This window comes from Bos indicus, chromosome 1 (assembly GCF_029378745.1).
Source record: "Bos indicus isolate NIAB-ARS_2022 breed Sahiwal x Tharparkar chromosome 1, NIAB-ARS_B.indTharparkar_mat_pri_1.0, whole genome shotgun sequence".
Taxonomy (NCBI): Eukaryota; Metazoa; Chordata; class Mammalia; order Artiodactyla; family Bovidae; genus Bos; species Bos indicus.
In genome coordinates this window covers 70245123-70270966 of record NC_091760.1, presented here as the reverse complement: position 1 = coordinate 70270966, position 25844 = coordinate 70245123, and the positions used below count along the sequence as shown (strand labels likewise).

At 44.1% G+C, this 25844-nt stretch overlaps 1 protein-coding gene across 2 annotated transcripts in view; it reads left to right on the top strand.

Annotated features, from left to right (window-relative positions):
- Positions 1-25844, top strand: part of SLC12A8 (solute carrier family 12 member 8) — a 148681-nt gene that overhangs the window by 18185 nt on the left and 104652 nt on the right. For both annotated transcript variants that reach the window (XM_070788814.1, XM_070788805.1), the window contains 3 exons: positions 8512-8658; positions 13583-13774; positions 22080-22311. In XM_070788814.1, the coding sequence (XP_070644915.1) occupies positions 8512-8658; positions 13583-13774; positions 22080-22311 (571 nt within the window). The remainder of the gene's footprint in view (positions 1-8511; positions 8659-13582; positions 13775-22079; positions 22312-25844) is intronic.

The following is a 25844-nucleotide window of genomic DNA, read 5'->3' as shown; positions in this document are numbered from 1 at the left end:
ATGTATGTCAGAGAGTGTTCCGCCTATGTTCTCCTCTAGGAGTTTTATAGTTTCTGGTCTTACGTTGAGATCTTTAATCCATTTTGAGTTTATTTTTGTATATGGTGTTAGAAAGTGTTCTAGTTTCATTCTTTTACAAGTGGTTGACCAGATTTCCCAGCACCACTTGTTAAAGAGATTGTCTTTAATCCATTGTATATTCTTGCCTCCTTTGTCAAAGATAAGGTGTCCATAGGTGCGTGGATTTATCTCTGGGCTTCCTATTTTGTTCCATTGATCTATATTTCTGTCTTTGTGCCAGTACCATACTGTCTTGATAACTGTGGCTTTGTAGTAGAGCCTGAAGTCAGGTAGGTTGATTCCTCCAGTTCCATTTTTCTTTCTCAAGATCGCTTTGGCTATTCAAGGTTTTTTGTATTTCCATACAAATTGTGAAATTATTTGTTCTAGCTCTGTGAAGAATACTGTTGGTAGCTTGATAGGGATTGCATTGAATCTATAAATTGCTTTGGGTAGTATACTCATTTTCACTATATTGATTCTTCCAATCCATGAACATGGTATATTTCTCCATCTATTAGTGTCCTCTTTGATTTCTTTCACCAGTGTTTTATAGTTTTCTACATATAGGTCTTTAGTTTCTTTAGGTAGATATATTCCTAAGTATTTTATTCTTTTCGTTGCAATAGTGAATGGAATTGTTTCCTTAATTTCTCTTTCTGTTTTCTCATTATTAGTGTATAGGAATGCAAGGGATTTCTGTGTGTTAATTTTATATCCTGCAACTTTACTATAATCATTGATTAGTTCTAGTAATTTTCTGGTGGAGTCTTTAGGGTTTTCTATGTAGAGGATCATGTCATCTGCAAATAGAGTTTTACTTCTTCTTTTCCAATTTCGATTCCTTTTATTTCTTTTTCTGCTCTGATTGCTGTGCCCAAAACTTCCAAAACTATGTTGAATAGTAATGGTGAAAGTGGGCACCCTTGTCTTGTTCCTGACTTTAGAGGAAATGCTTTCAATTTTTCACCATTGAGGATAATGTTTGCTGTGGGTTTGTCATATATAGCTTTTATTATGTTGAGGTATGTTCCTTCTATTCCTGCTTTCTGGAGAGTTTTTATCATAAATGGGTGTTGAATTTTGTCAAAGGCTTTCTCTGCATCTATTGAGATAATCATATGGTTTTTGTTTTTCAATTTGTTAATGTGGTGTATTACATTGATTGATTTGCGGATATTGAAGAATCCTTGCATCCCTGGGATAAAGCCCACTTGGTCATGGTGTATGATCTTTTTAATGTGTTGTTGGATTCTGATTGCTAGAATTTTGTTTAGGATTTTTGCATCTATGTTCATCAGTGATATTGGCCTGGTAGTTTTCTTTTTTTGTGGGATCTTTGTCAGGTTTTGGTATTAGGGTGATGGTGGCCTCATAGAATGAGTTTGGAAGTTTACCTTCCTCTGCAATTTTCTGGAAGAGTTTGAGCAGGATAGGTGTTAGCTATTCTCTAAATTTTTGGTAGAATTCAGCTGTGAAGCCGTCTGGACCTGGGCTTTTGTTTGCTGGAAGATTTTTGATTACAGTTTCAATTTCCGTGCTTGTGATGGGTCTGTTAAGGTTTTCTATTTCTTCCTGGTCGAGTTTTGGAAAGTTGTACTTTTCTAAGAATTTGTCCATTTCTTCCTCGTTGTCCATTTTATTGGCATATAATTGTTGATAATAGTCTCTTATGATCTTTTGTATTTCTGTGTTGTCTGTTGTGATCTCTCCATTTTCGTTTCTAATTTTATTGATTTGATTTTTCTCCCTTTGTTTCTTGATGAGTCTGGCTAATGGTTTATCAATTTTATTTATCCTTTCAAAGAACCAGCTTTTGGCTTTGTTGATTTTTGCTATGGTCTCTTTTGTTTCTTTTGCATTTATTTCTGCTCTAATTTTTAAGATTTCTTTCCTTCTACTAACCCTGGGGTTCTTCATTTCTTCCTTTTCTAGTTGATTTAGGTGTAGAGTTAGGTTATTTATTTGACTTTTTTCTTGTTTCTTGAGGTGTGCCTGTATTGCTATGAACTTTCCCCTTAGGACTGCTTTTACTGTGTCCCACAGGTTTTGGGTTGTTGTGTTTTCATTTTCATTCGTTTCTATGCAAATTTTGATTTCTTTTTTGATTTCTTCTGTGATTTGTTGGTTATTCAGCAGGGTGTTGTTCATCCTCCATATGTTGGAATTTTTAATAGTTTTTCTCCTGTAATTGAGATCTAATCTTACTGCATTGTGGTCAGAAAAGATGCTTGGAATGATTTCTATTTTTTTGTATTTACCAAGGCTAGCTTTATGGCCCAGGATGTGATCTATCCTGGAGAAGGTTCCATGTGCGCTTGAGAAAAAGGTGAAGTTCATTGTTTTGGGATGAAATGTCCTATAGATATCAATTAGGTCTAACTGGTCTATTGTATCGTTTAAAGTTTGTGTTTCCTTGTTAATTTTCTGTTTAGTTGATCTATCCATAGGTGTGAGTGGGGTATTAAAGTCTCCCACTATTATTGTGTTATTGTTAATTTCTCCTTTCATACTTGTTAGCATTTGTCTTACGTACTGTGGTGCTCCCGTGTTGGGTGCATATATATTTATAATTGTTATATCTTCTTCTTGGATTGATCCTTTGATCATTATGTAGTGACCTTCTTTGTCTCTTTTCACAGCCTTTGTTTTAAAGTCTATTTTATCTGATATGAGTATTGCTACTCCTGCTTTCTTTTGGTCCCTATTTGCATGGAAAATCTTTTTCCAGCCCTTCACTTTCAGTCTGTATGTGTCCCCTGTTTTGAGGTGGGTTTCCTGTAGACAAAATATGTAGGGGTCTTGTTTTTGTATCCATTCAGCCAGTCTTTGTCTTTTGGTTGGGGCATTCAACCCATTTACGTTTAAGGTAATTACTGATGAGTATGATCCCGTTGCCATTTACTTTATTGTTTGGGTTCGAATTTATACACCATTTTTGTGTTTCCTGTCTAGAGAATATCCTTTAGTATTTGTTGGAGAGCTGGTTTGGTGGTGCAGAATTCTCTCAGCTTTTGCTTGTCTGAGAAGCTTTTGATTTCTCCTTCATACTTGAATGAAATCCTTGCTGGGTACAATAATCTGGGCTGTAGGTTATTTTCTTTCATCATTTTAAGTATGTCTTGCCATTCCCTCCTGGCTTGAAGAGTTTCTATTGAAAGATCAGCTGTTATCCTTATGGGACTTCCCTTGTGTGTTATTTGTTGTTTTTCCCTTGCTGCTTTTAATATTTGTTCTTTGTGTTTGATCTTTGTTAATTTGATTAATATGTGTCTTGGGGTGTTTCGCCTTGGGTTTATCCTGTTTGGGATTCTCTGGGTTTCTTGGACTTGGGTGATTATTTCCTTCCCCAGTTTAGGGAAGTTTTCAACTATTATCTCCTCAAGTATTTTCTCATGGTCTTTCTTTTTGTCTTCTTCTTCTGGAACCCCTATGATTCGAATGTTGTAGCGTTTAATATTGTCCTGGAGGTCTCTGAGATTGTCCTCATTTCTTTTAATTCGTTTTTCTTTTATTCTCTCTGATTCATTTATTTCTACCATTCTATCTTCTAATTCACTAATCCTATCTTCTGCCTCTGTTATTCTACTATTTGTTGCCTCCAGAGTGTTTTTAATTTCATTTATTGCATTATTCATTATATATTGACTCTTTTTTATTTCTTCTAGGTCCTTGTTAAACCTTTCTTGCATCTTCTCAATCCTTGTCTCCAAGCTATTTATCTGTGATTCCATTTTAATTTCAAGATTTTGGATCAATTTCACTATCATTATTCGGAATTCTTTATCAGGTAGATTCCCTATCTCTTCCTCTTTTGTTTGGTTTGGTGGGCATTTATCCTGTTCCTTTATCTGCTGGCTATTCCTCTGTCTCTTCATCTTGTTTAAATTGCTGAGTTTGGGGTGTCCTTTCTGTATTCTGGCAGTTTGTGGAGTTCTCTTTATTGTGGCTTTTCCTCGCTGTGTGTGGGTTTGTACAGGTGGCTTGTCAAGGTTTCCTGGTTAGGGAAGCTTGTGTCGGTGTTCTGATGGGTGGAGCTGTATTTCTTCTCTTTGTTCAGTCGCGCTGTGGGGAGGGAGGGATGGATGCTGCAAACAAATAACACTGGCGTGCGCTCGCAGTGCCTCAGCCACACTGGATCTGCCCCCGCTCACGGCGCGTGTAGCCTCCCTGCCCACACTGCTCGGGCTCTAGGTTGTTCCGCCGGGAACAATCCGAGGCTGGCCCTGGGTTGCATGTACCTCCCAGGTCCAAGCCGCTCAGGTTCAGGCACTCGGGTAGTCCTCAGAGGCGCAGACTCAGTTGGGCCTGAGTTTTGTGCTCTTCCCAGGTCCGAGCAGCTCAAGTGATGAGGTGTTTGGTGAGCGCCAATGTTGCGACTTATCGCCTCCCCGCCACTCGGTTATCTGGGTGTAAAACCGGCGCACCTTCTCAGGCAGATTAACCGTCCAGACCCCCAAAAAGTTTTAGTTAGCAAAGAAGCCTGCTTACAGTTTTATAGATAATGTCTCTCTGGGGCTGCGATTGCCCCCTTCCGGCTCTGGCTGCCTGTCACCGGAGGGGGAAGGTCTGCAGCCGGCTATCTCTGTTCAATTCTTTGTTCCGTGCGCGGGCCTGGCGGTGTCTTAGGTTGGGGCTGGCTTTTCGCATGGTAGATATCCCACAGTCTGGTTTGCTAGCCCAAATTATTTCGCTCAGATAGTGCTCAGGGTATTCAGGCCAGATTCTTACTCTAAGCGATGCAGCCCGCGCTGCACCTCCCTGCCCAGCCCCCGCTTGCTAATGGCGCGTGCAGGCGTCTGCGCTGCTTCTCCGCTGGGGGAGTTACCGTAGGACTCGCAATCTTCGAGTTTTAATTGTTTATTTATTTTTTCTTCCTGTTATGTTGCCCTCTGTGCTTCCAAAGCTCGGCACAGATTCGGCAGTGAGAAGGTTTCCTGGTGTTTGGAAACTTCTCTCTTTTTAAGACTCCCTTCCCGGGACGGAACTCCGTCCCTCCCTCTTTTGTCTCTTTTTTTGTCTTTTGTATTTTTTCCTACCTCCTTTCGAAGAGTTGGATTGCTTTTCTGGGTGCCTGATGTCCTCTGCCGGCATTCAGAAGTTGTTTTGTGGAATTTACTCGACGTTTAAATGCTCTTTTGATGAATTTGATGGGGAGAAAGTGTTCTCCCCATCCTACTCCTCCGCCATCTTGGCTCCTCCCACATCTGGGTTTATATTAATGAGGTGACTTTTAGAATCACCTAAGGGTGGGGGCTGTTTTTAGGGGAACCAACCATGTGATTAGAGGGTTGCAACTTTAAGGGGAGGGGAAAGAGTTGGAGGTTAAATCGGTCACCAGTGACCAGTGATTTAATCAATCATGCCTATGTGATGAAGGCGCCGCCTCCTGCTGCTGCTGCTGCTAAGTCGCTTCAGTCGTGTCCGACTCTGCGACCCTATAGACGGTAGCCCACCAGGCTTCCCTGTCCCTGAGATTCTCCAGGCAAGAACACTGGAGTGGGTTGCCATTTCCTTCTCCAATGCATGAAAGTGAGAAGTGAAAGTGAAGTCACTCAGTCCTGTCCGACTCTTAGCGACCCCATGGACTGCAGCCTACCAGGCTCCTCCATCCATGGGATTTTCCAGGCAAGAGTACTGGAGTGGGGTGGATGAAGCCTCCTAAGAAAACCCAAAAAGAGGGTTTAGAGAGCCTCTGGCTTGGTGAGCACATGGAGATGAAGGGACGGTGCTGCCCTGGGAGAAGGTGTGGGTGTCCCAGGCTCTTTCCCCAGCCTGGCCCTGGGCATCTCCTCCATCCCGTGGTTTCTGAGTTCTAGCCTTTCATAATAAGCTGGTGATCTCTGAGTTCTGTGAGCTACTCTAACAAATGAATTGAACCCAAGAAGGGGGTGGTGGGAACCTCCGATCAACAGCCCCTGGAAGCTGTTTACCTTCCCAGGTAAACACAGATTACAGCAGACTCAGTCTGCTGGACTGAGCCCTTGATTGTGGGATGACACTATCTCTGGGTAGATGGTGTCAGAACTGAGTTGAATTACAGGACACCTAGCTGGTATCAGAGGCTTGCTTGATGAGGGGCAAACACATACACATTGGAACTGGTGTAAGAACTGTACCAGCCCTGGGGCCACACTGTTATTATGCACGGGAGCTGGTTTGAGCTCTCCCTCTCTGGCTAGTACTCTCCTACAAGGTCAACACTGGGGCCACCAAACTCATTTCAAACCACGCATGCCTTTACGTACAGCTTTATTCTGAGGGTGAAGATCTCCTAAAGTTTCTGCCTCATTCATGTGTGCGGCACCTTTAAGGCTGGTTTAGTCCAGTGAGGTCCGGGGAGTGAAAGGCTTTTCATATCCTATTAGGTAACTAAACAAATAAACAAAACAGCCCTTCAGAGTGGAAATATGAAGACTGTGATGAATGATGAATAAAGTTTCTAGAATCACAACAGGAATTTTAAGGATAAAGCAGGTGTTGTTGTTGAGTCACTAAGTCGTGTCTGGCTCTTTTGTGACCCCATGGACTGTAGCCCACCAGGCTCTTCTGTTCATGGGATTTTTCAGGCGAGAATACTGGAGTGGGTTGCCATTTCCTTCTCCAGGAGATCTTCCCAACCCAGGGCTTTCCTGCATTGGCAGACAGATTCTTTACCACTGAGCCAGCAGTACTTAAGCAAAGTCCAGGTGTTAGAAATTGCATCATAAAGCGTGAAATTTAGGAGAGAAAAGAGCCAGTGAGCTGTGGTGCGGGTTTTGCAGTGTGGGTTGGGGAACTGCAATCCAGCTGTGGACCTAGGGCAGTTGTGTCTCTTCTCCCGGGCTCTCTTTCCTCAGTGGGCTGTAGACAGGGGCCCTCTCCCTGCCTGCCTTCGGGGATGATGTGAGCACCAGTGGAGGGAATTGATATGGAAGCTGAAACCTCTCTCTAAGTTATTACACCTTGTTGCTATTGTTATGACTGTTTCTAATAAATAATAGACCTGCAACAAGCCATGGGAGGAAGTGAACATAAGCAGAGACAGGAAGTTAGGCCAGGTCCTGGGTTTTGAGATTAAGATCCTGGAAAGCAGTCTTATTATACTTACCCCAAGGTCCCTCAGTACCATTTGTTTGAAGACAAGCATAGGTTGGCATGGTCTTCACTCTGAACCATGATCACTGTTCTCATGTTTATTGACTTTCAGGAGATTGCTCATTAGTAGTTTGCTAAAGACATGAACAGAAATACACAGAGATGAAAGGCGTTCCAGCTGGTGTCAGGGACTGTCAGAGACTCCAAGGAGTCCCCCGGCCCATCTGTCCCGTGTGGCTTCATTGATGTCCCTGATGATTATTCGAGGCCCTTTCTTCCTCTGTCGGTGCACAATACAAGGCAGGAAGCTGGTATCCTCTCCTTCCGTTTTAACTGAGTATAGCTGGATGCTGGGCTTGGTCCTAGATCATAGGCACACCCACTGTGCTCAAATGTTCAGGGGCCCTGCCCCTGACTCTGGACCTCCGATTTCCCTGTCGCTTGACTTTCCTGCTTTCTCTCTGAAGTTACAGCTCACGTACATGCACCAGTCAGGCTTACTGCTCACAGTGGGTCTTGACTGGGTGCCTCTTCCCCCGGTCCCCAGGTGAGAATCACTCATCACTGTTGTGGCAATTGGAGGCCATTGGAGGACTCTAGTGATGTTTGAATTTAATTACCAAACCTATGCAGAAGCAGTTCCTAGTATGAGTGGCTACTGATTTTAAGATCATTTCCATAAGTTTTAGTCTTTCTAGTAAAGAGTTTCTGTTTGAGTGTTCCGTAAGTGCCTGTTATTTTTGAATTGGAAAAGTGAGCAAAGTGTCTATTTCACCACTTGTTAGCCTTCATTCCAGACAACTGCCAAACGATGCCGTGGGCTTCTGTGGTCTGGGGTGAAAGGGCACTTAGGGATCACTGTCTCAGCTCATGTTCAGTGAGGAACACAGACACTGCCCTAGGTTTTTTAAACAGAGGGAATTTAACATACAGAGTTCATTACAGAAGTGTTAGAAGGGCGGGAGCAACAAAAAGCTAAGTAAAGTAAGGTTCCCCAAAGACTAGTAACTGCTGGGAGCTGCTGTTCCCCACCAGGAACAGAGGACTGAGAGGGAGGGTGGCATCACCCAGAGCTCGTGACCACTGTGTGAACTGGAGCCCAGCATCCCAGGCTCACCCACATCCCAGTGGCTGGAACTCAGTCATGTGGCCACACCGCCCATAAAGAGGCTAGGAAACAGTCCCCAGAGTGGGCAGAAGGAGAGGGAACAAAGTTTGCTGAACAGCATGTCTGCGCTGCATGCGGGCATAGGAATCGCAGTGTGCACAGGCCTGTGTGGCGTGGCGAAATGGAGAGCTTTAAAGCTGACTTCCCCCAGCATCCCTCCCTACCCCCACTGCTGTTGAGTTGACTGCTGTGTGCCCTGTTTTCAGGAGGCCCTGGCCCAGCCCCAACCCTGGTGGAAGATCCAGCTGTTCGTATGGGAGCCGGTGCTGTTCGGGACCTGGGACGGTGTGTTCACCTCCTGCATGATCAACATTTTTGGGGTTGTCCTTTTCTTAAGGACCGGCTGGCTGGTGGTGAGTGATGAGCTGGTGGCGCTGGAGCCTCTTCTGGGCCTGGGACGTGGAAAGCTCTGTCACCCTTGGGTATTCCACAGAGTGCTCGACAGATTCCTAAAGCACAGATGCTCCAGAGACAGGAAACAAGATCAAGCACATGGAGTAGCTAGCATTGCTTTTTAAGTGCAAATCCTGAGAACCTGGGCCTCAGACAGAGGTTCATGTGAAAGCCTCACCACAGATTTAACTACAAAAATGAGAGCACAGAAGTCAGGGTGCGTCTCGGGTGGGACTAGAGGTGGGTCAGGGAGAGCAGACTGATGGCAAGTTTGCCTCCAGTTCGTGACCCTCTCCAGCTGTCCTGGTGATCTGTGACTTGGCTGATGCCCCGCCTGGAGAGGCAGAGGGAATTGTAAAGACCTACAGTCCTCTGTGCATTCTCTTTGCTTTCGCTTCACTTCTGACACTACTGGTCACCAGATATGGGGTTTTTTTCCCCTCACCAAGCAATTCTGTAACACCAGCTGAGTGTTCTACAATTTCACTCAATTCTAACACTGTCTACCTGGAGAGAGCATCAAATCGCACAGGTTAAGGGCTCAGTCCCATGAAGCTGCCCCCACCCACTTCAGCTGCCAATCACAGGTTTGGTTGCCCCTGTGCTTCGGGGGTTTCCCTGACACCTCCCCCAGATTCAGTTCACTTGTTAGAGCAGCTCACAGAACTCAGGGAAGCACTTAGGTTTACTAGCTTATTAAAGGATATGATAAAAGATATAGATTGATAGACAGATGAAGAGATCCATAGGGCAAGGTGTGCAAGGGTCCTAGGAGCAGGAGCTTCTGTCACCGTGGAGTTGAAGTGTATTACCGCCCTGGTGTGTGGATGTGTTCACCTACCTGGAAACGTTCTGAACCCCAAACCTTGGGGATTTGTATAACTTCAGCATACATGATCCATTATTGATTCCATTTCCAGCCTCTTTCCCCTCTCTAGAGAAGTGTATGTGCATGTTGAGGGTGGTGGTGATGGAAACTCCAAGCTTCTAATCATGGCCTGGTCTTTCTGGTGACTAATCCCCACCCAGGAACGCACTCACAGCTGCCTGGTTAGACCAAGAGATGGTCCTAGGGCTTTTATCCTTTAGGAGTTTACGAGGGTTTTAGTAGCCCTGGGTCAGGGATGGAAAGGGAAAAACCAGTAGTCGCTCAGACGCGTTCGACTCTTGGCGACCCCACGGACTGTAGCTGCCAGGCTCCTCTGTCCATGGGATTCTCCAGGCAAGAATGCTGGAGTGGAGTGCCCTGTCCTTCTCCAGGGGATCTTCCTGACCCAGGGATTGAACCCAGGTCTCCTGCACTGCAGACAGATTCTTTACCATCTGAGCCACCAGGCTCAGGGATGGGGTCAAACACTAATATTAGAATGACAGATGTTCCTAGTGCCCTTGTCACTGGAGAAATGACAAAGTTTCAGGGACTTTGTTCCAGAAACCAGGTGCAGAGACCAATATGCAGTTGACCCCTGAACCATACAAGTTTGAACCACACACTCCATTTATACTTGGATTTTTCTCAATAAATACTACAGTACTACATGGTCCACTGTTGGTTGAATCTGTGGATGTGAAATTGGTTAGGGAGGGCTGACTATGGAACCTGAGCATTCACAGATTTTGGTATCTGAGAGCAGTCCCATAATTAATCCCTTGGGGATACTGAGGGATGGCTGTATATATTTTCTGTCATCTCACAGAGGTAGAGAGAGAGGTATGTGTATGTGTTTATTGTCAGAATTTGGCTCATGTGATTATGGGGGCTGGCAAGTCCAAAATCTGTAGGCTAAGTGAGATGCAGGTAAGAACTGAGTTGCAGGTTTTTGAGTTGAAAACTTAGAAACTTATATGTTGCAGTCTGGAGACCAAATTCCTTCTTTTTTGGGAAACCTCAGTCTTTGCTCTTAAGGCCTTCTGATTGCGTGAGAACGACCCATATTATGTAATTTCTTTTACTTAAAGTCAACTGATTGTACATGTTAAACACATCTTAAAAATACATTTATAGCAACTTCTAGACTAGTGTTTGACTAAAAAACTGGTCATTATAATCTAGCCAAGCTGGCACATAAAATTAACTGTCACATCTGTAAATTCTAGGGGATGAGAGCTTCACTATAGTGGGGTATATGTGATTCTTAGCCCTCTTAGGAGGCTGGGTGAGGCCAGCCCTTCCTCAGCTCTTGCTCTCCTCCATACCCAGGCCCGTAGCTTCAGGTTCTACCTTTAACCAGAGCCTGAAAGTGGGTCTGAAAGTTTTCTTTATTAATGTGTGGAAAGCTTAGAGCAGATTTAGCAACCTCTCTAATATGGATGGTGTGAATCCCTGCCTCTCATACTCCTCCATAACTTACAGGGGAGCCCTTACAAAACACAAAGCCTCCAGCTCAGATGCCTTGTGCCGGCAGGCATTGTCTGGCTTCTGGGATTGAGCTCTGGCTTTTCCCCTTCCTGGGTACCACCCCTCTCCCCAGCACCTCCAGCCTGTGTCCCAGGGAGGCCCAGCCATCTGCCTGCTGTGGCGGAAGAAGGCCCGGCAGTGACAGCCTGGGCCCCTGGGCTCTGCCTTCTGCAGGGGATGATTATAGAATAGTGGAAGGAGGAAAGGATAGGCTCTCTCTATCTCGATTCTTAAATCGTAGGGCCTCCTCTTAACTTTTCTGCTGGGTGATTATTTTTTGAGAAGTGGCTATCTAGAAGTGTTGGCCCCATCCCCCAAGTGAAGTAAACTTGTATAAGTTATCATCTATTGCTGCATAAAAAATTACTCCAGTACTTAGCAGCTTGAAGTCACAAATTTGTACTTAACTGGTTGTTACTGTGGTTCAGGGATCCATGAGCAACTTAGCTGGCTGCCTCTGGCTCAGGCTTTCTTATGGGATTGCAGCCGAGCTGTCAGTCAGGGCTACAGTTTCAGCTGAAGGCTCCACTGGCAGAGGGTCTGTTGCTAAGATCACAATGAGGTTGTCGTCAGGCCTTGTTATGTTGGCCTCTTCACAGTGTTGTCTCAGTACCTGCAGCTGGCTTCCCGCAGGGCCAACAACCTAGAGACTGTGAGGAAGCAGGTGCCCAAGATGAGAGGCGTGGTCTTCTCATACCCTCATTTCAGAAGTGACATCTCATCACTTCTGTGGGGCTCTGCTCACTAAAAGTGAGCCACACCATCCAGCCTCCACTCAGGAAAAAGGGTACACAAGGGCGTGAATGCCTGCAGGTGGGGACCACCAGGACCATCTTTGAGGCTGCCACCACACAAATACATCCTTTTGCCCTAAAGCGATCTCTCCTTTTCAATTCTGACATTAGTTTTGCCTGAAAAATCATATTTGAACATGGAAATAAAGGTACATGTGAAATGCCAAAAATAAAGTAGAGCTTTTAGGGGATAACATAAAGTAGAGGTCATACCCAAGTGATTTTTAAATAGAAAATATTCTAAAGAATAATTTGGCAACATGTTTGTAATTTGAAAAATGTTATAGTGGCAGTTTTGGTATGAAAACTGAAAGATTGATACAGACTTTTAAAAAAGTATCCCATGTAGACAAGAACACAAAAACAAAGGAAGATAATAGTATAAGTTCATTAAAAATATAAAATCAACAAAATAAGTAACTTCCTGAATAAAACATAACAGAATGAAACCTAATCCCTTAGGTACCCTGTAGTTTACTGTGACAAACTTTAAGTCCATTTTTTCCCCTTCTCTATTAATAGAATCAGTTTTGCTTCATATGGCATTACTCTCAGCTGAAAATCCACCCCCACACTGCTTTTGTTGTGGTTCAGTCGCTCAGTTGTATCCAACCCTTTGCGACCCCGTGGATTGCAGCACACCAGGCTTCCTTGTCATTCGCCATCTCCCAGTGTTTGCTCAAACTCTTGTCCACTGAGTCGGTGATATTATCCAACCATCTTGGCCTCTGTCATCCCCTTCTCCGCCTGCCTTCAATCTTTCCCAGCATCAGGGTCTTTTCTAATGAGTTGGCTCTTTGCATCAGGTGGCCAAAGTATTGGAGCTTCACCATCAGTCCTTCCAAGGAATATTCGGGGTTGATTTCCTTTAAGATTGACTGGTTTGATCTCCTTGCAGTCCAAGGGACTCTCAAGAGTCTTCTCCAACAATGCTTCTTTCCTCATTTATAAAAGGTATTTCATATAAATTAACCAATTTTTCAAAGCATCGAACTTCTAAACATGCAAGTAACTTTCAGAAGAGTGAGAAGAGAGTAGATATAGTAGACGTGCACTGGGCACACAGATGAAAGAGAAATGGAGAAGGCAAAGAAACCACCCCCTCCCCAAACCTAATCCTGCTCTCCCGGAGTACACAGCCCAGAGGTAAGATGGGCTTGGAAACAGACTCAGTAAGACAAGTGCTGGGATGGGCACTAAGCCCTGAGTACTGCTGGAGTCCAGAGGAAGCGGTATGGGGACAGCTTCTTGGAGAAGGAAATGGACCCTGTCTTGAAGGATGCACTGGAGTCAACTTGTGAGGGAAGAGGAGTGGGCAGGAAGGCATTCCAGGCGGGAGCCTCATGGGTGGGAGGGTGGAGGTGAGGGAGCAGTGAGATCACCACTGGGGCACCCAGTGTGTCTGTGGGGGAGTTGTCAGCTGAGGGATGGGAGGGTGGGGAAGGGGAGAGGACAGGCCAGGAGGGGCCTCGTGGGGGTAGGAAGTGGCTTTGACTTGACTTGTCAGGGCTTGGAAGTCTCTTAGTGTTTGCTGTGAGAACACCCGGCTCATCGGAATCTCTCCCAGGCCTCACCCCTGTGGTGCCGCCTCTGCCTTTTCCCAGCGGGCTCACCTGTGAGGACATGGGGGTGGTGGTCAGTGCTCCCGCTGTGCCCTGACTCTGAACTGACTGCTTGCTTTCCCCCCTGCAGGGAAACACAGGCGTGCTTATGGGCGTGTTTCTGGTGTCCTTCGTCGCCCTGGTGGCCCTGGTCACCGTGCTATCCGGCATCGGGGTTGGGGAGCACTGCGGCGTGGGCAGCGGTGGCGTGTACTCCATGATCGCTGCGGTCCTTGGTGGGCAGACGGGAGGCACCATCGGGCTGCTGTACGTGTTTGGACAGGTGAGGCTGCCGACCTGTGGAATGGCTTCTCTCGACTTGCCGTCTGCCGCCACCTTCTCATCCACGTTCCACTTGCCCCCTTCCCCCCACCGCTGACCTGAGAGGCAAGTGGGTGGTTGAGGGAGCTCAGGGCGGAGCTGGGCTCTGGTCCAGGGCCCTGATCCTTGGTCTCCAAGCCTCCTCCTCCACTACCTCTGCCTCTGGAGTCCTGCTGCTGCCAGGGAGCAGGGAGGTGTGGGCTAGGACCATCCTTACAGCCTGTTCTGGGGAGGGGGTGCACAGCAGTGGCTGGAGCCCGAATGGCAGCTGGGTGGCCTAGTCCCTGGGGCACTTTTACACTGAAAAGGGGACATTCCGCCTGTGCCAGGGACTTCCCTAGAAGCAGACAGTTCTCAAATGAACCGGAGCTCTAGGCTCATTGATGGCTTGACGGCCTCAAGAGGGAGGCTGAAAGCCCCTGTGTGGACGCCCTGTTCGAGAAGGAGAATACTAATGAGGGGGCCCCTCAACGGGGTGGACGGAGGCCCTCAGAAAACCACTGAGGAGAGAGAAGTACTGAAGCGTGTTTAGCTAAAACACAGAGATGGTGACCTAGTGCTGAGGAAACAAGTGCAGACATTAAGAAGCAGGTCTTTGTGAGGACTTCTTGGACTGAAAAAGGCTTTAATGATGGTGCAAAGGGTGGTGGGTGGCTGAAAAAATAGTTTAAAGAAAAGAATCTGTCTAAGTAAGAGTACAAGAGTCTCCTCAAAGAAAGCATCGGTCCATTCCTTTTGTTTGTAAGCAGCAGGGGCAGGATATTGTAGCAAAAATACATCTGATTCTCCAACAGCACGAAGCTGTGTGTGTGTGTGTGTGTGTGTGTGTGTATAGGACAGATGCGTGGAAGGCAGACACATGGTCAATGCACTCTTAAAAACCTCTTGCCTTTATGGAGAAATGTCTTTAAGCAGGGTAGTTTGGGAGGTGAGCAATAAACAGTCAGTTTACTTTATTATCCCGGGGATTTATATACTGATTTTTTTTTTTTTACTTTGTTTTATAGTCAGGCAGGCTGCAAGAGGAACAAACAGAAGTCCCCTGCTTCCTGGGGTAGACAGAAAGCTCAGCTCTTGAAGCAGACACCACAGACAGGGGACCGGTGCTACTGGACAGGAAGCCCTCCCTGCTCATGCCCCCCACCCTGCCCCCCACCCCCAAAGAGAGGAAGTCTCCTGAATGTGCACTGACTTGGGAGGAAAAGTGATCACAAAGATGTTTTCCGAGGGCAGGCAGCCCCTCTTGAAAAGCCATCGCACTGACAGCCTTGCTTGCTTGCTTTCTGTTGGTTTGGGACCCAGCCAGAAACATCCGTGCCCCTCTGGTCCGCGTCCTCACCACGCCCCTGCTGCTTCTCTGCCTGACCTGGGCTGGGCTCTCTGATCAGGATGCGGCTGTTTTCGTATGCTGCTAGATACAGTGCGCTAGCATTTTGCTGAGGATTTTTGCCTCTGTATTATGAAGGCTATTGATCTGTAGTTTTCTTGTGATACTGTTGTCTAGTTTGGGTGTCCTGATCATACTAGCCTCACAGAATGAGTTGGGAAGTGTTCCCACCTCTTCTATTTCTGGGATGAGTTTATGAAGGATTGGTGTTAATTCTTCTTTAAACATTTGGGAGACTTTGGTGGTGAAACCTTCTAGTCCTGGGCTTTTCTTTGTAGGAAGTTTTTGATTGCTAATTCAGTCTCTTTACTTACATAGGCATATTCTGACCTTCTGTTTCTTCTTGAGTTTTGGTAGTTTATATCTTTCTAGGAATTTGTCCTTTTTATCTAGGTTATCTAATGTTTTGGCATATAATCGCTCATAGGTTCCCTGATAATCTTTTGTTTTTGTAAGATTGACAGCAGTGGTCTCCCTCTCATTCCTGATTTTAATCATTTGAGTCTTCCTCTTTTGTTGGTCAGTCTAGTTGAAGGTTTGTCTGCAAAGAAGCAATTTTTGGTTTTGTTGCTTCTTTTCTATTCTTTTTCTGACCTCTGTTTCATTTATTTCTGCTCCAATTTCTATTAGTTCTTTCCTTTTGTTTGCTCTGGGTTTAGTTCACTCTTCTTTTTCTAGTTTCTTAAGGTGGAAGGTTAGGTCATTGATTTGAGATCTTTTTCTTCCAGAGAGTGATTAGGGTTTCTGAGGGTCCTCATTCCTGGTTCTTCATTTCAGTTGCTAAGTCGCGTCTAACTCTTTGCGACCCCATGGACTGCAGCACACCAGGCCTCCCTGTCCATCACCAACTCCCAGAGTTTACTCAAACTCATGTCCATTGATTCGATGATGCCATCCAACCATCTCATCCTCTGTCGGCCCCTTCTCCTCCTGTCTTCAGTCTTTCCCAGCATCAGGGTGACTGACTTTTCCAGTGAGTCGGTTCTTCACATCAGGTGCCCAAAATATTAGAGCTTTAGCTTCAACGTCAGTCCTTCCAATGAATATTCAGGATTGATTTCCTTTAGGATTGACTGGTTTGATGTTCTTTCAGTCCAAGGTACTCTCAAGGGTCTTCTCCAACACCACAATTCAAAAGCATCAATTCTTTGGTGCTCAGTTTTCTTTATGGTCCAACTCTCACATCCATACATGACTACTGGAAAACCCATAGCTTTGGTTCTTATTAACCCCTAATCCTCTCATCCCATGGCATGCATGCCCTTATGTATTTTTAGTAATTGCCAGAGGAGATGGCAATTACTTCTGCTTTATTTACTATGCCAAAGCCTTTGACTGTGTGGATCACAACAAACTGGAAAATTCTTCAAGAGATAGGAATACCAGACCACCTTACCTGCCTCCTGAGAAATCTGTATGCAGGTCAAGAAGCAACAGTTAGAGCTGGGCATGGAACAACATACTGGTTCCAAATAGAGAAAGGAGTATGTCAAGGTTGTATATTGTCACCCTGCTTATTTAACTTATATGCAGAGTACATCATGGGAAATGCCAGGCTGGATGAAGCACAAGCTGGAATCAAGATTGCCAGGAGAAATATCAATAACTTCAGATATGCAGATGATTCCACCCTTATGGCAGAAAGCGAAGAAGAACTAAAGAGCCTCTTGATGAAAGTAAAAGAGCAGAGCAAAAAAGTTGGCTTAAAACTCAAACTAAGATCATGGCATCCAGTCCCATCACTTCATGGCAAATAGATGGGGAAACAATGGAAATAGTGAGAGACTTTATTTTCTTGGGCTCCAAAATCACTGCAGATGGTGACTGCAGCCATGAAATTAAAAGACACTTGCTCCTTGGAAGAAAAGCTATGACCAACCTAGACAGCATATTAAAAAGCAGAGACATTACTTTGTCAACTAAGGTCCATCTAGTCAAAGCTATGGTTTTTCCAGTAGTCATGTATGGATGTGAGATTTGGATTATAAGGAAAGCTGAGCGCTGAAGAACTGATGGTTTTGAATTGTGGTGTTGGAGAAGAGTCTTGAGGGTCCCTTGGACTGCAAGGAGATCAAACCAATCAATCCTAAAGGAAATCAATCCTGAATATTCATTGGAAAGACTGATGTTGAAGTTGAAACTCCAATACTTTGGCCACCTGATGCAAAGAACTGACTCATTGGGAAAGACCCTGATGCTGGGAAAGATTGAGGACAGGAGGAGAAGGGGACGACAGAGGATGAGATGGTTCGATGGCATCACTGACTTGATAGACGTGAGTTTGAGCAAGCTCTGGGAGTTGATGATGAACAGGGAGGCCTGGCATACAGCAGTGGGATCTCAAAGAGTTGGACATGACTGAGTGACTGAACTGAACTGAGGAGATGGCCTGTTGTGCCCTGGAGCAGGATCATCAAACTTCTTCTAAAACGGGCCAGATAGTCAATATTTTAGTTTTTTGTGAGAGTGTCCTAGGTTCCTTTCACAGTGACTCAGCTCTGCTATATAAGTGTGAAAGAAGCCATAGACAATTTGAAGTGGGCATGGCTGTGTGCCAGTTAAGCTTTATTCCCCAAACAGGCAGCAGCAGGATTTGGCCAGAGTGCCAGAATTTGCTGGCCCTTGCCCCAGAGCATCAACATTAAGAAGATACAGACACTTAAAATAATGATTTTTTTTAAGCTTACGAAACTTTCCATTGCTTTGCATCCTTCCAGACCCTTCCCCATTCATCTCTCTGAGACACTGGTGCCAGGCCTGTTGTGTGTGGAGGAAGTGATGAACTGGGGTCCCTCCTTGCTCCGTGTCCTACTCACCCGAGTGCTTCCTCAGGACCGCTTGCCCTGGACACAGAATATCCCCCTTCAGCTTGCACTGTCCTGTCTAAAAACATTTATTCATGGCTTACCTGCTGCTCACTAGACTCTAAAAACAATGGAGGACAGGAAGCTTTCCCGGACCCAGTACAGGCCTGGGGTTTGTGATGTGGGGGCCAACACATCTGTAGGACATATAGCCTACCAACTCAGACCTTAAACTAAGGCTTTCATGTGAGAAGAGGAGGGTTGTGGAAGGACAGCTCTGTCTTCTATGTAGATTTTCTTTCTGGAAAGGAAAATGCCTATGATTGTGAAAATGCAATTAAAAAAAAAAAAAAAACAAATGCTTTCAAAGGGAAGTGTTACACCCTGAAAATATAGTGGGTGACACCCTCTGGTTCCTGTGTCAGAGGGTTAGGAGTTCTCCATAGAGGACCAAAGAGAAAAAGGAATGCTTGTGATTCTAAACTTTGAGAGGAGATAAAAAAAATTTTTTAATATAGTAAATTCTGGGGAGATTTACACATTAAATAAATCGAAAGGGATATTTTCTAGTGAAGAGGAGCTTCACGGTTGGAGGGTAGACCGTGTCTGAGGTGGTTGGATTGCTCTGGGCAAGGGCTGGCAGCCGCCGTTGTCCATACCTCTCCCTAGGGGAGCCCAGGCCAGGCCTGAGCTCGCTGGCAGGGGTCGGGCCATGGGGGAGCCTTGTGTCCTAGAGACACTGTGCCCAGATGCAGTTTTTGCATAAACAGAATAAAACTCTAAATGTGTTTGTTCTTATTTTCCTTGATAAAATTTCTTTAAAAGTGCAAAATGATGTGCATTGTAACAGTTAGCATATCAGAGATAATGGAGATGAAAAGGTCATTTCCTTCCCCTCCTGTGGTAACCAGTGTGAACACCAAGTGTCCTGTTCAGCACCTTCCCTGTGTCCACTGACATGAATTTATGGATGTTTGAAGCACTTGCTTGTTTTTACAAAGATGGGGACAAATTTCATAACCTATTCTATGACTTGTATTTATCGCTGAACAAGAAGTCATTGACATTCTGCTAGGTCAATGCCTTGAAGTCATGCTTTTAAGCTAGTTGCTTAGTATTGTATGATATGGGTGTACTGTAATTCATGGTACATTCATTCTCTATTCATTGTTTACTCTCTTATGTAAGAGTAGTTTTATTCCTTTTGTCACTTCTAAAAGTCTATATTTTTGTACTTTCTCTTCTTAATCAGGCTGTCAGGTGTTTATGTATTTTATTGATCTCAAGAAAGAAAAAATCAGCTTTGTTCTTTGTATACCTTTTGTTTTTTCCTTTCATTTTATTAACTTCACGTATCCTTTTATTAAATATTTCTTCTATCTTTGTATTTATATTGATTTTTAAAATCACTTCTTAATACTTTGTTAATGTATTTTTAAACTATTAAAGAAAATAGGAGTTATAGTTTTCCCCCTTCTGAATGCAGCATTAATGTGCTTCTCAAGTTTTAGAATAAATCTGTTTTATTGCTTTCTAGATAATTTGAAATTTTAAAAATTTCTCCTTATTTTGCCAACATGGCTTAAATTTATTTCTGTTCTATTTTCCTCCTTGTTGATTTGGAAGTTCTACTATGCTTTTCATTCTTTGGGTAGTTACTATCTGCTTTTAGAAGCTGTAATTATACTTTTTCTATACTTCCCAAACAAAAAACATTACTTATCAGCTCCTCCACATACCAAATATGAAATCTCTGATTCTTTTACCTACATTCCATAGTTACTTTTACCTCTTACCCTCAAATCCTTAGGTTTTTGAGAAAATGATTTAATTTTGAGCTGTCAAAACTTTCCCCTAAAAGTAAATCTCTTCAGTTTCAAGAATATTTATAACTTGTGTTGCAAATTTCCAGTGACAGTACCATCATCTATTTAACACTCAGTTCATTTCAGTCGCTCAGTCATATCCGACTCTGCAATCCCATGAATCACAGCACGCCAGGCCTCCCTGTCCATCACCAACTTCGTGCATTCGCTCAAACTCATGTCCATTGAGTCGGTGATGCCATCCAGCCATCTCATCCTCAGTCACCCCCTTCTCCTTCTGCCCCCAATCCCTCCCAGCATCAGGGTCTTTTCCAATGAGTCAACTCTTCGCATGAGATGGCCGAAGTATTGGAGTTTCAGCTTTAGCATCAGTCCCTCCAGTGAACACCCAGGACTGATCTCCTTTAGGATGGACTGTTTGGATCTCCTTGCAGTCCAAGGGACTCTTAAGAATCTTCAACATCATAGTTCAAAGGCATCAATTCTTTGGCCCTCAGCTTTCTTCACAGTCCAACTCTCACATCCGTACATGACCACTGGAAAAACCATAGCCTTGACTAGATGGACCTTTGTTGGCAAAGTAATGTCTCTGCTTTTCAATATGCTGTCTAGGTTGGTCATAACTTTCCTTCCAAGGAGTAAGCGTCTTTTAATTTCATGGCTGCAATCACCATATGCAGTGACTCTGGAGCACCCCAAAATAAAGTTTGATAGTGTTTCCACTGTTTCCCCATCTATTTGCCATGAAGTGATGGGACCAGATGCCATGATCTTAGTTTTCTGAATGCTGAGCTTTAAGCCAACTTTTTCACTCTCCTCTTTCACTTTCATCAAGAGGCTTTTTAGTTCCTCTTCACTTTCTGCCATAAGGGTGGTGTCATTTGCATACCTGAGGTTATTGATATTTCTCCTGGCAATCTTGATTCCAGCTTGTGCTTCTTCCAGCCCAGCGTTTCTCATGATGTATTCTGCATATAAGTTAAATAAGCAGGATGACAATATACAGCCTTGACGTATTCCCTTTCCTATTTGGAACCAGTCTGTTGTTCCATGTTCTAACTGTTGCTTTCTGACCTGCATATAGGTTTCTCAAGAGGCAGGTCAGGTGGTCTGGTATTCCCATCTCTTGAAGAATTTTCCACAGTTTATTGTGATCCACACAGTCAAAGGCTTTGGCATAGTCAATAAAGCAGAAATAGATGTTTTTCTGGGACTCTCTTTTTCGATGATCCAGCAGATGTTGGCAATTTGATCTCTGGTTCCTCTGCCTTTTCTAAAACCAGCTTGAACATCTGGAAGTTCATGGTTCATGTATTGCTGAAGCCTGGCTTGGAGAATTTTGAGCATTACTTTACTAGCGTGTGAGATGAGTGCAATTGTGCGGTAGTTTGAGCATTCTTTGGCATTGCCTTTCTTTGGGATTGGAATGAAAACTGACCTTTTCCAGTCCTGTGGCCACTGCTGAGTTTTCCAAATTTGCTGGTATATTGAGTGGAGCACTTTCACAGCATCATCTTTCAGGATTTGAAAGACCTCAACTGAAATTCCATCACCTCCACTAGCTTTATTTGTAGTGATGCTTTCTAAGGCCCACTTGACTTCACATTCCAGGATGTCTAGCTCTAGGTGAGTGATCACATCATCGTAATTATCTGGGTCGCGAAGATCTTTTTCGTACAGTTCTTCTGTGTATTCTTACCATCTGTTCTTAATATCTTCTGCTTCTTTTAGGTCCATACCATTTCTGTCCTTTATTGAGCCCATTTTTGCATGAAATGTTCCATATGACATTAGAAGAATGTGCTGCTCATTTTTTTCTCATTTCTAAATTTTAGGTAATTTAAAAAATAATAGTAACACATTCAAAGAAATAGAGAAAACACTGCGGTTTGCTTCAGTGGCCTCTAAGGCTCTGAGATAGGACCCCACTCTACCCTGTGTTTGTGTTCTCTATTTAATTCTTCACAGGGGAGTCTCAAGGTCTCTTTGGCCCAAAGCCCCATCTTCTTCCTCCCATAGTCTTTCCATGTTAGTTACCACTGATAGTCATTCTCCCCTGTGGATGGTGGGAGAGATGTTGGCAGGAAGGAAGGGGCCCCAGGAAGGGCTCCTGGGGAAGAAGGGCTCGTTTAACCCCCTTGATGCTTTCTGGGTGTTGAATTCCGAAGGTGAGCAGGGTCCTCAGTGCTGGGCAGCCCTGAGGCTTTTTTTTTTTCTTGGTGACTCTTCCTACCTGGAGATGCCTGTCAGTGTGTTGCAGGTGCCATGTACATCACCGGCTTCGCTGAATCCGTCTCAGATCTTCTGAGTCTCAGGAATATCTGGGCCGTGCGAGGAATTTCAGTCGCCGTGCTTCTGGCCTTGCTGGGGATTAACCTAGCAGGTGTCAAATGGATAATCCGCCTCCAGCTGCTGCTGCTGCTCCTGCTGGCCGTGTCCACCCTGGACTTTGTGGTGGGCTCTTTCACACACCTGGACCCAGGTAAGCCTTTGGGTGTTCAGTCACAGGCCTTAGGGGGGTCTGCTCTGCTTCCTAGATGTTGGTAGGTCTGAGTATGCACAGTGACCCTGATACCCTTTGCCTGCAGTGAGCGTGTCCTGTGCCTGGAGCAGGTGAGAGAGTGTCCTGGTGCAGCTTCTCTTCACATAGACATCTTCCCTTGTACATTGTTTTTTTTTTTAATTTGCTTTCTGTTAGAAAAAAATTTTCGATAAGGGAAAGAATAAAGTAGAACTGGATTAGACAAAGATAAATTCTTGATAGGAATTGTAGATAAACAGATTTGGGCATAGGGAAGGTAATAGATTTTAATTTTATCTGTCCTATTATTTTTTTTTTTTTAAAGGACTTGATGTGAACATAACAAATGTTAACAATTGTCATTTCTGGGAAATGCAGACAGATGTATGTTTGATTATAGTTTTCAATATTGATTTTTTAAAAACAAAAATATGAATCCTTAGCTTAAAGAAAGAAAGCAAACAGCTGGATATTCTTTTGCACCATTTGGAAATGGTGTCATATGTTGGTAACCAATCAATCACTGTTTAATCCTGGGTTTTCTGCAGCCTTGATGATGCCTGGCAACTCTAATCCTAGCTCCTATGTTTGAGTTAGAGTCTGTTACCCAAAATGTCCATAACTGTATCAGTAGCTTTGTGATTTGGGATGGTTTGGCGTCAGAAGTCTTTGTTTCTCTCCAGAATACAGAACCATTCCTGGGATGCTGTAGGAAAAAGATAACTGCCTGATATTTCACACTTTGGGGACTTTGTATTTTACAGTGATAGTGACTGGACATCTGTGTTGAAATATGGACAGAGAGAGGGTGATGGAACCCCTAGCTATGTTAACAAAGAAAAAGGAAAGAAATCAGGAGCACAGACCAGCCATCTCTAATGGTGGTGGCGGCGATGGCACTATATCATATGAGCACTTCTGTGCCAGGCATTTTGGCTAGCACCTCCCAGGGCTTATCTCATTATCATAAACTCATGGAGGAGAAACCATTACACTCCTTTTACAGATGAGGAAAGTGGGGATTATATAGTTTATAGTAACACTTGGCAGAGCTGAGTATGAAATGGATCTGTTTGATGGTAAAGCTGTGCTCTTCCCCGAGATGGGAACAGTACCACAGTCTGTCTGTGGTATTGGCTCTGCTTTTTCCCTTCAAGGCTGCCCTGGGGTGTATTCTAAACAGTCTTGTCTCTCATAAAAGTGTTGGTTGTGGGCAGGTGAGAAATCGGTTAGAACACCCTGATCTAGCCTTTTGCTTTTTCATATGTTAAGATTCATTTGTGGGAAAATAGTCACTCGCCTGAGCTCCTGGAATGCCCCCTACCCTCTGACCTCCTGGTCCATCCCCCAGAACCTCCAGACTGCCCCATGATCCAGCATCTAAAATGTTAACCCCTGTACAGTGTGGGACACGCAGGGCCCACTCCAGTGCTGAGGGCCAATGCAGTGTCCAGACTGATCACCTCTAGCTTTGCAGCTTCCTGCACATTTGCAGCATCTCCTTTGGAGAGAAGAAGTGATTTTTTTTTTTTTCCTGGCTTTGCACCACGCTGCTGAGACAGCCCACATCCTGAGAGAGACCTGCTGGCTGTTTGGCCATCAAACTGTCAGTGAAGAGAGAGAATGTATTCCAGCCGATTTGCCTGGGTCCTTTCCCCGCATTGACATGGTTGCTGAAAGAGCATAAGTAGTTAAATTGCAAAGTGATGTTACTGGCTTCTTTGCAACTTCAGTAGGCTGAAGTATTTGCCTTCCTGATTAGAAGTTTTCTTGGCTACCCTTCTGACTTACTCCCGATATTTCTCTTTCCTTCTGGTCAGTACATTACCAGGGTGTAGTGTGAAATGAAATTTATTTTCAATCATTCCCATAGCAACTGGCCCCTCTAGAATCTGTTTTTGGTATCACTAGTGTTTTATATGGGCTACTTTCTTTGCAGTTAAAAATCTAAACTGAAACTAGACCATAAACCCTCAGAATGGATTTCGCAGAATGATTTCAACTCTTTTAAAAAAATAAAAAATGATGTACGCATAGACATTAAAAAAAAAAAACAACAACAAAACCCAAAACTGGAAAAGCGACTGGAGGGAACTAAGCCCAGGTGTTAACAGCGGTCGTCTTTCTGCTGAGGTTGTAGGTGGCTGCATTATCTTATTTCAACTTTCCCTTCAATTAGTTAGTGCTACTTAAAAAAAAAATAGACTTTAGTTTTTAGAGCAGTTTTAGGTTTATAGAAAATTAGCACATGGTTCAGAAGTCCCTGGATTACCAAGTGGCTCAGGGGTAAAGAATCTACCTGCCAATGCAAGAGCCGCAGTAGACATGGGTTTGATCCGTGGGTTGGGAAGATCCCCTGGAGGAGGAAATGGCAACCCACTCTAGTATTCTTGTCTGGAAAATTCCATGGACAGAGAAGCTGAGCAGGCTTCTGTCCATGGGATTACAGGGTCGGACACAACTGAGCATGCGTACTACGCAATGCAGCAGAAGTCCCCATATCCTTTCTGTCTCCTTTCCCTACCCGTTTCCCCTATGACACCCTGCACCCGCATGTTTGTCATCACTGGTGAACCAATAGTGAGATGAGGGTTCATCCTTTGTGTTTATAGTTCTATAGGTTTTGACAAATATATATTGATATGTATCCCTCATTATGAGGAGGGCACGGCGACTCACTCCAGTATTCTTACCTGGAGAATCTCATGGACAGAGTAGCCTGGAGGTCTATAGTCCACTGGGTCACAAAGAGCTGGACATACTGAAGTGACTTTGCACACATGCATGCATGCATGCATCATTACAGTATCATACATAATAGTTTTAATGCCTGAAATTTTCCCTCTATTTCATTTCCTTCCTATCTCTACTCCTGAATTCCTGGCAACCTGATGAACTCACTGATCTTTTCAGTACCTCTGTATTTTGCCTCTCCCAGAGTACCATACAGTTGAAATCATACAGGATGCAGCTTTTTCAGCCTGCCTTTTTACACTAAGCATTCAAAGTTTCTCTGTGTATTTTTGTGCCTTGATAGCTCATATCTTTCTATTACTGAATAATATTCCATTGAATAGGTATACTACAGATTTGTTTGTTTTGAGGTTTCTTTTTTTTTTTGGTTCATTCACCTATTGAAGGACATTTTTGTCACTTCCAATTTTGGCAGTTATGAATAAGACTTCTATGGACACTTGTATGAAGGTTTTTATGAAGATATGATGTTTAAACCCATTTGAATAAATACCTAGGAGCATGGTTGCTAGATAATATGGTAAGACTATATTTACCTTTGTAAGACGTTGCCAGACTGTCTTCCAAAGTGGCTGTACCGTTTTGCATTCACATTAGCAACAAATGAGAGTTCTTATTGTTCCACATCCTCATCAGCATTTGGTGGTGTCAGTTTCTTGGATTTTAGCTATTCTGGGAGGGGCATATTGATATCTATTGTTTTTTAATTTGCAGCTCCCTAAGAATATGATCAGAGAAGG